Source organism: Mirounga leonina, unplaced genomic scaffold, assembly GCF_011800145.1.
Source record: "Mirounga leonina isolate KUSES-001 unplaced genomic scaffold, KU_Mleo_1.0 Mir_376, whole genome shotgun sequence".
NCBI classification, from domain to species: Eukaryota; Metazoa; Chordata; class Mammalia; order Carnivora; family Phocidae; genus Mirounga; species Mirounga leonina.
In genome coordinates this window covers 6,849,998-6,861,555 of record NW_023270718.1, presented here as the reverse complement: position 1 = coordinate 6,861,555, position 11,558 = coordinate 6,849,998, and the positions used below count along the sequence as shown (strand labels likewise).

Below are 11,558 nucleotides of genomic sequence, written 5' to 3'. Positions count from 1 at the left end.
GGGGCGCCTGGGTGGCTCAGTCGGTTAAGCGACTGCCTTCGGCTCAGGTCATGATCCTGGAGTCCCGGGATCGAGTCCCGAGCAGGGAGCCTGCTTCTCCCTCTGACCCTCCCCCCTCTCATGTGCTCTCTCTCTCTCATTCTCTCTCTCAAATAAATAAATAAAATCTTTAAAAAAAAAATAACAGACCGCGAAGGGCGGATACCGAACCAAAACAAATCCGCAAAAGGGCAGTTTACTGGCCTCACAGGCGCCTCATTCCGGAGACACCCACCTGACGCGGAGCTTCCCCAGACTCCACCAGCAGCTACCAACGACCGAACTCACTTCCCAAATTACCCCATCCCCGCGCTCCCTAGCGGTCGCTAGGGACGCTTCAGGTTTGTCTTCACCTCGCAGCGTTTCCGGAAGTTCTGGACGCGGAGGCGGCTCTATGACGCACGTGGCCACGCCCGCCTCGGCGATCTGGGCCCGAGAGGCTGAAGCGGCGGCGGCGGCCGAGCGCCGAAAGAGGAAACTGGAATCGATTGGGGGTATCTCCTGGCCTTTTCCGCCTTCTTGTTGGCTACAGCGCTGTAATGAGTAAGTCTTCAGAGGCGGGCCCTATGCAAGGCGCGCGTCGCCGGGTGGTTTTCTAGTTAGCCTCTGGGGAAGATGGCGGCGCCCGTGAGCCATTACAGACGAGCACCGTGGGGGCGGCCATCTTTGCAGGAAGTGCAGTTCCCGTCGGTGGGGAAGACCTTGGGGGCTAAGGACAAGGGGAGCCTTCGACAGCCTTCGAGGTTTGTAGGAGCCAAGGCGTTAGAGGGGTGGCGGTCAGACCATGGACGAAATAAGGGAGACTTGAGTTCTGGTGAGATTTGAGAGTGGGGCGGAGTGGAGGTAAGAACGAGTAGCGCAGTTCTGGATTAGGTAGGTCGGAGGCCTGTCCAAAGGGCCGACTGATGGTGGAGGGCGGGGCTGAGAAAATAGATCTCCTCAGGGACCTGGTAGGGGGCTACCTCTGGTAGGGAAGGGAGGGGGTGAGGCTTCAAATATACTCAAGTGTTTCCCCAAAATACCCGGGCACTTGAGAGTGATCAAATGATCTTTTATGCTACTACCTTTTTTTTTTTTTAACATTTTATTTATTTGACAGAGACACAGCGAGAAAGGGAACACAAGCAGGGGGAGTGAGAGAGGGAGAAGCAGGGAGCCTGATGGGGGCTCGATCCCAGAATCCTGGGATCATGAACAAGCCGAAGGCTGACGCTTAACGACTGAGCCACCTAGGCACCGCTACGCTACTATCTTGTTTGGCATCATTTCCAAGTAAAATAAAGACCACACATTATTTTATGCAGGCAAAAGAGGTGGGGGTAGTGAAGAATATAATCTATACATCTTCTCCCCCCCCCCCGGGTAATTTAGAATTATCTATACAGTTTAAATTTTTCATTCTCGTTGACCTAGAAATTCTAATGGTAAGAATCTTTGTTAAAAACTCTCTTTAGAACAAAGAATCCAATCAAGAAATGGGCAGAAGACATGAACAGACATTTTTCCAAAGAAGACATCCAAATGGCCAACAGACACATGAAAAAGTGCTCAACATCGCTCGGCATCAGGGAAATCCAAATCGAAACCTCAATGAGATACCACCTCACACCAATCAGAATGGCTAAAATTAACAAGTCAGGAAACGACAGATGTTGGCGGGGATGCGGAGAAAGGGGAACCCTCCTACACTGTTGGTGGGAATGCAAGCTGGGGCAGCCACTCTGGAAAACAGTATGGAGGTTCCTCAAAAAGTTGAAAATAGAGCTACCATATGATCCAGCAATTGCACTACTGGGTATTTACCCCAAAGATACAAAGGTAGAGATCCAAAGGGGTACGTGCACCCCAATGTTTATAGCAGCAATGTCCACAATAGCCAAACTGTGGAAAGAGCCAAGATGTCCATCGACAGATGAATGGATAAAGAAGAAGTGGTATATATATACAATGGAATATTATGCAGCCATCAAAAACAAAAACAAAAAACCGAAATCTTGCCATTTGCAACAATGTAGATGGAACTAGAGGGTATTATGCTAAGTGAAATAAGTCAATCAGAGAAATACATGTATCATATGATCTCACTGTTACAAGGAATTCTTAATCTCAGGAAACAAACTGAGGGTTGCTGGAGTGGGGGGTGGGATGGGAGGGATGGGGTGACTGGGTGATAGACACTGGGGAGGGTATGTGCTCTGGTAAGCGCTGTGAATTGTGCAAGACTGTTGAGTCCCAGATCTGTACCTCTGAAACAAATAATGCAGTATATGTTAAGAGAAAAAAAAAAGAAGGTAGCAGAAGGGGAAGAATGAAGGGGGGGAATCGGAGGGGTAGACGAACCATGAGAGACGATGGACTCTGAAAAACAAACTGAGGGTTCTAGAGGGGAGGGGGGTGGGAGGTTGGGTTAGCCTAGTGATGGGTATTGAGGAGGGCACGTTCTGCATGGAGCACTGGGTGTTATGCACAATGAATCATGGAACACTACATCTAAAACTAATGATGTAATGTATGGGGATTAACGTAAGAATAAAAAAATTTAAAAAAAAACTCTCTTTAGGGGGCACCTTGGTGGCTCAGTTGGTTAAGCAACTGCCTTCGGCTCAGGTCATGATCCTGGAGTCCCGGGATCGAGTCCCACATCGGGCTCCCTACTCAGCAAGGAGTCTGCTTCTCCCTCTGACCCTCCCCCCTCTCTCTATCTCATTCTCTCTCTCAAATAAATAAATAAAATCTTAAAAAAAAAAAACAACTCTATAGGGGTACCTGGGTGGTTCAGTTGGTTGAACACAGACTTGATTTTGGCTCAGATCATGATCTCAGGGTTGTAAGACTGAGCCCACTCAGGCTCACACTCAGCGGGGAGTTGCTTGAGATTCTCTCTCTCCCTTTCCACCTGCCCGCCCCCCATGTGCTCTCTCTCACTCGGGCTCTCTCTAAAATAAATAAATCTTAAAATAAAAAAGGGCGCCTGGGTGGCTCAGTTGGTTAAGCGACTGCCTTCGGCTCAGGTCATGGTCCTGGAGTCCTGGGGTCGAGTCCCACATCAGGCTCCCGGCTCGGCGGGGAGCCTGCTTCTCCCTCTGACCCGCTCCCGTCTCATGCTGTTTCTCTCTCTCTTTCTCTCAAATAAATAAATAAAATCTTTAAAAAAAAAAATCTTAAAAAAAAAAAAAACTCCATATTAACCATAGAAAATTTGGTAATGTTTTTATTTTTTTGAAGATTTATATTATTCGAGAGAGAGCCAGGCGATAGGCAGAGGGAGAGGGAGAGAGAGAATTTCAAGCAGACTCCCCAGAGGGTGGAGCTAGAGGCAGGAATGATCCTAGGACCCTGAGATACTGACCTGAGCAGAAATTCAGAGTCTGCCGCTTAACCAACTGGGCCACCCAGGCACCCCAAGTAATTTTTTTTTAATTAGGAATAACCTGAATGTACATCAGCAGGCAGATAGTTTGGTAAATTAAACACATCTCTTCAACAGAACAAGCAGTCTGTGGCCATTAAAAAGCCAATTATAAAACTACCAGTATTTTTTTAATGACTTCTTGAAAAGATGAAATATTCATCTCCACACAGTATTTATATAATCCTCTTACGGCAAAAATTCATACACATAGGCATTTCAAGATTTTGAATGGGTTAAAACAATTTTAAGAATACTGGGACTTGGGCTCAGAGATGGAGAGAATCTTTACTGAGTATATATCCACTAAATTCGAATTAAAAGATAAACAGCATCAAATATACTGCCTCATCCACTGCCACAGCTCCTCAAACGAGGGAACTCTAAAATGCAAGTCCTCCTCTCCAGACTGCTTTTCCCTTATTCTCTCTCATCCAGCATCACCATTACACAATAAATCAAGAATGGAGATGTGAGTTATCTGGACTGTAGATCACTGGAGGTTGATGTGAAAAACATCAGGGATCAACCCAAAACATAACCTATGTGTTATCTTCACATTCACCACCAGAAAATATAGAACTGCAAGTCTATAAAGTGCTTATATGCAGAGGAACATGGTTCTGCGGAGGGCCAGAAATTGGAGAACCTGGCCTAGTGAGGGAAAGCCTCACTGAAGAGATGACAATTGAAGATGATGGATGGAGTGACCAGAAGATGAAGGGATGGGGAATTCTTTATTCACAAAGACTAAGAATACTTTTTATTACCTCTTTTTCTGCTTTCATCTTTTATAATCTGTTATTAAGTCTCTCAGATCACAATGAAAACACTTTGGGGTGATAGTTCTTTCTTTAGAACCATATTTCCCTTCAGTGACAAAACAGATTTGATTAGCCCATTAATATATTCATTCACTTTAGAATCTAAATATAATTAGGTTCCTTTTTTTTTTTTTTTTATGTGCTGGGAAATATAAAATCATGAAAACCAGCACTCTCCAATATAACCTTCTGGTGTAATGGAAATGATGACAGAGATTCATTCAGTGTCACGCCTTTTTTGCTCATTGTCTCTGCTGTCCAATTCTACAGCCACTAGTCACGTGTGACTGTTGAGCCCTTAAAATGTGGTTAGTGTGACTGAGGCAATGATTTTTCATCTTTCTGGTTTTGAATTTTTTTAAACATAAGTTAATTAAAAAATACATTAAAATTTAAGTAAAGCCACTAAACTTAGGGAATTTATAATCTCCTTAAGGAGATAAGAAATAGGCTTTTTTTTTTTTAAAGATTTTATTTATTCATTCGAGACACAGAGATACAGAGAGCAAGCGAGCGAGCACGAGCAAGAGGAGAGGCAGAGGGAGAAGCAGGCTCCCCACTGAGCCAGGAGCCGGATATGGGGCTCGATCCCGGGACCCTGGGATCATGACCCGAGCCGAAGGCAGATGCTTAACCATCTGAGCCACCCAGGCGCCCCAGAAATAGGCATTTTAAAAATAAATTTGTGGGGCGCCTGGGTGGCTCAGCTGGTTAAGCGACTGCCTTCAGCTCAGGTCATGATCCTGGAGTCCCAGGATCGAGTCCCACATCAGGCTCCCTGCTCAGCAGGGAGTCTGCTTCTCCCTCTGACCCTCCCCCCTCTCATGTGTTCTCTCTCTCTCATTCTCTCTGTCAAATAAATAAAATCTTTAAAAAAAAATAAAATTTGTGTTACAGTGCTCAACAAGCATGAATAAGTCTTTCCCCCATCCCCCCAAATAATATACTCCTTCAACAATATATTGTCCTATTTCCTTGAACCAATGACTCCATAGCCATCTCACTTAATATAGATATTTACATCCTCTCACTAGAATAGCTGGTGTGTAAAGGTATCACTTAAAGATAATCCATGGGGCACCTGGCTGGCTCAGTCGGTAGAGCATGCCACTCTTGATCTTAGGTTCATGAGTTCTACCCCATGCTGGGTGGAGCCCCCACTTAAAAAATGTTAAAGATAATCCAGTTACCTCAGTGCTGTGTCCAGGAGACCATGGGCTTATTCTGTTTTGGTCACCACTGTATCCTCACTCTTCTTCAAACAGGACCCGGTACAAAGGAAGTATTTGACAAATACTTGGTAAATGAATGGACTGACTCAATCTAAAGCTGCAATTTCATAAGTGCCCCTAAGAGTTTATAGCAGACATCCCAGTTCCTAATTAATCCTTCACCTTGGCCTGCAGAAACTGAATTGACATACACATGCTCCATATCCCACCCACCCAATGTTAGCCCTTTCCTGATTTTTTTTTAAAGATTATTTATTTATTCATTTATTTGACACAGAGAGACACAGCGAGAGAGGGAACACAAGCAGGGGGAGTGGGAGAGGGAGAAGCAGGCTTCCCACCGAGCAGGGAGCCCGATGTGGGGCTCGATCCCAGGACCCTGGGATCATGACCTGAGCCGAAGGCAGACGCTTAACGACTGAGCCACCCAGGCGCCCCTCCTGATTTTTCTTTCATAGCAGCATTCCGGATACAAATTTTCTTGTATGTTTTTAAAACTCACCTACTTAATTCCTCTACTTAGTTGAACTCAGACTTCCTTTATTCCTTTAACAGACACAAAAGAGAAATTGATATGTACGTATTTGGGTTAACATCAGATTATGCCTGTGTATCAACACGTATTTTTAATAGGATGAGGAGATCAGGCTTTCCCAGCCTTGGCATTTATATAGTTCCTCTCAGTATATACTTTTCAGCCATACTATGACCTAGAATTTTTTGCTCAACCCTTCTCTACATAGAATGGTTTTTGTTTTTTTTAAGATTTTTTTATTTATTTGAGAGAGAACATGAGCCAGGGGAAGGAGCAGAGGGAGAAGCAGACTCCCCGCTGAGCAGGGAGCCCAATGAAGGGCTCAATCCCGGGACTCCAGGATCATGACCCGAGCTGAAGGCAGATGCTTAACCATCTGAGCCACCCAGGCACTACCCACATAAAATGTTTCTGAGTTTTTTTTCCTCCTGGTTTTCTGTGATCTAAAGTAAGACATAATTGACCAGTGAAGGCATGACCACATTCACTGCATTCATAAGGTTTCTGTCCTGTGCAAATCCTCTGTTGTCTCCTGAGGGTGCACTTCTGGCTGCAGGCTGTCCCACTATGACCACATTCTATTTGCTAGAAGCCCACTGATGTTTAATGATGTCTGGCAAGCCACAGAAGGCACTTGCATAGTCACCATATTAAAAAGGTTTTTCTCTTGCAGGACAACACTAGTCTGTGATGACCTGTGACTCTGAGGGAGGATTCTCTACCTTGACTAAATGAATTTTCTAATGTTTATTGAGGACTGACTTCCCTCGAAAAGATTTCCCATATTCAATGCACCTATATGGTTTCTCTTCTGTATGAGTTCTCTGATGTATAATGAGCTGTGACTTCCTGATAAAGGCTTTCCCACAGTCACTACCTCTACAAGGTTTTCTCTCCCGTGTGAATTCTTTGATGTTTAATGAGACCTGTCTTCTGGGAACAGGATTTTCCACATTCACTGCACACAAAAGGAGTCTTTCCTGTGTGAAATCTTTGATGTGAAAAGACAAGCATGTCTTTTGGCAGAAGCCTTTCCCACACTCATTGCATATATAAGTTTCCTCTCCTGTATGAATCCGCAGATGTCCCATGAGATTTCCCTTCTGGATGAAGCCTTTTCCACATTTACTGCACAGAAAAGGTCTCTCTCCTGGATGTGTTTTGTGATGTATATTGAGCCGTGATTTCTTGAGAAAGGCTTTGCCATATTCAGTGCATTCATAAGGTTTTTCTCCTGTATGCATTCTCTGGTGTTCAGTGAGCATGAACTTTCTGGAGAATGCTTTCCCACATAGACTGCATCTGTGGGGTCTCTCTCCTGTACGAATGATCTGGTGATCAGTGAGCCAGGACTTCTTGATGAAGGCTTTCCCACATTCACTGCATACATGAGGTTTCTTTATTTTTTTAGTTTTCTGATATTTAATGATTTGGCACTTCATGCTGGTGCGTTTTTGGCATTCAAGGGATTTAATTTCACTCTGAAATTGTTCATGATTAATAATGAAGAAAGGATTTCTCACTTACAGTAAGCTCTGCAGTGGCTCTGCTGTGGTTAAGGAAAGTTATATCTGGTTTCATAATTTTTCCATCTAAGTCAACATACCATGCTTTTGCCTTGACACAAAATGAGTTTTGCTCAGAAGAATAGAATTTTCAAATGCATTATGTTTGTGCCATTGTTCTAGGCTGTTCTCCATGAATTCATTTTGTAAGTGATCTGGAAGTTTCCAGACTCTTAGAAAAGAATAATGAATTCTTCCGGGGGCCTGGGTGGCTCAGTTGGTTAAGCGACTGCCTTTGGCTCGGGTCATGATCCTGGAGTCCTGGGATCGAGTCCCGCATCAGGCTCCCTGCTCGGTGGGGGGTCTGCTTCTCCCTCTGACTCTCCCCCTCTCATGCTCTCTCTCTCAAATAAATAAATAAATCTTTAAAAAAAAAAATGAATTCTTCCATCACATTGACTAGAAGAAAAGTATTTTTTAAATAGCTTCATTTGAGGTGACTGAGAGTAGTGATGACTCTACTATATGAGTGTAAATAAAACTCCATGTTTAATGTACTTTATATATTGGAAAAAAACAGTGACAATGAATAAACACAATTTTGGCTATTTTCCAAATACTGCAGAACATGCAGACTGTGAAATACACACAATTTCCCATGAGCAGCAGACCACTGGTTGGAGGGCCACCTCATCCAAACTGGGGAGAGGTAGACTCATTCAGGTCACAAATCCTTACTGAGGACTACTGTGCATAGGGCATGGTGCTCATGTTAGAGACATACACAGAGTCCTCATGTTCAGGGAGCCTACACTGCTACACTTTGGTAAAACCATAAAGGGCAAAAAAGGACACAAGTAAAACAGCTGCACATTGTGAAAACCGGTAGGAAGGAGCAATGGAGATGGAGGGAGATGCAGGAAATCAGGTGACACAGTAGAGGAAAACAGGCCTCCCTGGAGGATTCATTGTCATGGTCAGCCTTGGGGAGCAACAATAACGATACAGGTGGGCTCCAAGCACACGTAACCTACAACCTACACCTCACAGAGATGTTCCCTTTCCTAAGAGAAGCCCCAGTCCCAGCACCTGCTCTTCTATTACTACCACCCTTATATTCCAAATATTTCATCACAGCACTTGTCACCCTCTAGACACATAATGTATCTTCTTAGTTGATCAGTTTTCAGTTTCCTGATCTTAGAACGAAAACTCTTGCTCTGTTTTTATGCTTTTTCTCACTGCTGTTACCCTAGGTTATCAAGAAATAACATTTTTTAAAATGAATCAAGTAAGCAATCACATGTCTGGAACACACTGGGGAGCTTAGAGAAGAAAATGGAAATCTCTGTGTGAGCAAGAAACACTATTATCACAGAGACACTGAGAGAATAATTTCATGTCTATAACAAGTGATGTGGCTAACTAGGACTTAATGTCCTCAGAATACGATGGAAAAAAGAAAGCTTTCAGGAAGTCAATACGATGGTAACAGCTACAATAAACTGGAAGGAAGGCCAGAATTAGTAAATACACAAAGGAATTAAGTCAAAGTACACATGAGTGTTATAATCTTGTTTAAGCTGTAACTGGGAATGCAGGATGCTGAAGTACTTTTCTGGTTAAAATCCATCATAAACAGCAGATTCTTTTAAAGAAGAGAGCTCTACAGGTAGGGAGCATTTGAGGAAATGCCTGGATGGCCAGAATGTAAGATGCACAGGAGTATAAAGAACCTAAACTTAAAAGGGTTTTCTGGGAGGGAAGGTGATGCAAATTCCTTGCACTTACTGGGAACTCAGGAGAATTGCCATAAGGATGAGTGAACTGTACAGAACTAAAGTCTGGTAGATCACATTGGGCAGATGTCAATTTGATAGTGTCCTGCAGAGAACAGAAGCACCTTAGCTTATTAGAATAAAGAAAAGTTTGAAGGGTTAGAAGACCAGATGAGAAAACGGAAAACTGAACCTTTGGAGAACCTCAGAGTGAGGACAAGAGCCCAGTGAAAACCAGTTTACTTTGGGGGTACATCATCCAGGATAGGGTGAAGGTTAGGAAGGAATATCAATACCAATGGGACAGAAAGGTGCAGTAGTTAGAAGACAATGAGGAATTCAGTTTTCTCTTTGGACAGAAGCCTTTTACAGCAAGGAAGGTGGAAGAGTAAGAAGAGAAAGATCTGAAAATTATAAGAAAAAGGAAACCATGCAAACAAAATTCAAGATGTAAATAAAATAAACAGGGATCAAATCCCAGAAGAGACAAATGGGATACATTTTACTCTAAACTCCTACAAAGAAAAAAGAGGTTGCAAATCAGGAGAGAGATGCAGGGAGGCACTGCCTACCTATCCTCCAACCCTCTCACAGCTGTGACTCCTCTACCAACTAGAATATGATTTCCACAGCCTGGTTCCCTCCTGCTTCTCTAACTCACCTGAAAGGGTTTGACAGGGGATACCATCTTCCACTGTCCATGTTGGTTCTCCTTGATCAAATTTGGAGAGCACATCTGGTTTGCTGGTGTGAAAACCTGTTCATGGTAAATGATAGAAGACTTAGGCACACTAATTGGGCTTGGGGTCTGGGAAGACCACACGATGTTAGGACAAAACAATTTTTACACCTACAAAGTTAAGGTTTTCACTCAGGAGAAGGGAGAATATATCCGTGTCTGGAGCCAGGGAAGGGACTGAAAATCTCACTTCAGAGCAACACGGACACTACAGAGCTTTAAGAAGCTGAGAAAGGGGGGTGCCTGGTGGCTCAGTTGGTTAAGCGACTGCTTTCGGCTCAGGTCATGATCCTGGAGTCCCTGGATCAAGTCCCGCATCGGGCTCCCTGCTCGGCAGGGAACCTGCTTCTCCCTCTGACCCTCCCCCCTCTCATGTGCTCTCTCTCTCTCTCTCATTCTGTCTCAAATAAATAAAATCTTTAAAAAAAATAAAAAATAAAAAAAGCTGAGAAAGGAAAGGCCACTGATGAGGACCCTCCAAGTGACGCTAGGGAGTTGTCCTCACCCACTGACACCAGGTTCCTATAGTTCTCCAACATCACATCCCGGTACAGGTCCTTCTGAGCGAGGGCCAGGAGCTGCCACTCCTCCCAAGTGAAGTCCACGGCCACATCATCAAATGTCAGGGATTCCTGTAATAACAGTGTTTTCTAATGAAGTGATATCCTTTTGATGACATAGAAGAAATGTTAAAATTTTTCTGCTTATTTCCACTCTATAGGCTGTATCTAGATTTCTAGCAGGGTTTTTATTTTGACACATTGTGGAAGAGTAAATGCCTGATTAAATATTCTGTAATTGTGCACAGTCATCCATCCATTCATCCAATGAGAAATTTCTATAGCACGTAAAAGTTCAATCTTCTTGTTAACCTAGAAACACCATCCATGTATATATGCAGACAAAAGATACATGTATGTATACTTTTCAGACTAATGCAACTGATTTCTTACAGGCCTCTACAACTCTGTTAGGGAACAAAGGAAAGAATAAAACAAACCGAAAGTCACCTGGGCCTGGGTCATTTGTTCTGCTCCCTGAAAACAGCTGGCGGTGGGGAAGCTCTGCCTTGTGTCTTCTGGATCTACTTTTAGTTTCTCTTCAGAAATCTCAGTCTCGGTCAGGCGTGCCCCCATAAAAACTGACACCACATCTTGTAACTTTTTCCTCCTTCACATAATCCTTTTGCTCCTGGGGCATCAGGACCTGTGGGTTGAGGAGACAATGTAGTCTGAATGGTGCACTGCCTCTGGGTCCAGACGCTGTCACTGCTCCTGAGCACTCACTTTAACACGTGCACACAGTACTGCCAAGTGTCCCTTTATTTGGTGCCCCAGAAGACTTATTCGTCTGACCGATAAAGCCTGAGGTTCTGAATGCAGTGGAGGTTTTCCTTCATTCTGTGATGTGTAAGTGGGGTGAGTGTGACACGAGAAGAGGAAAATGAGATCTACCCCAGCACCATGCCTCAGGAGAAGGGGAATCTCACACAGACCA

The 11,558-nt window shown here is 43.8% G+C and overlaps 1 protein-coding gene across 2 annotated transcripts in view; it reads right to left on the bottom strand.

Moving 5' to 3' along the window:
* Window positions 1-5,176: 5,176 nt before the first annotated feature.
* The window catches only part of LOC117998376 (zinc finger protein 350-like), an 18,087-nt gene continuing 11,705 nt past the window's right edge, over window positions 5,177-11,558 (bottom strand). The window contains exons 2-5 of one of the 2 annotated variants that reach the window (XM_034987156.1): window positions 11,072-11,267; window positions 10,567-10,693; window positions 9,984-10,079; window positions 5,177-5,540 (exon numbers count right to left, since the gene is read on the bottom strand). In XM_034987156.1, the coding sequence (XP_034843047.1) occupies window positions 5,530-5,540; window positions 9,984-10,079; window positions 10,567-10,693; window positions 11,072-11,197 (360 nt within the window). In that variant the 5' untranslated portion in view covers window positions 11,198-11,267 and the 3' untranslated portion in view covers window positions 5,177-5,529. Of the gene's footprint in view, window positions 5,541-6,022; window positions 6,051-9,983; window positions 10,080-10,566; window positions 10,694-11,071; window positions 11,268-11,558 lie in introns of those variants that run through there. The other variant, XM_034987154.1, reaches the window with a different exon arrangement.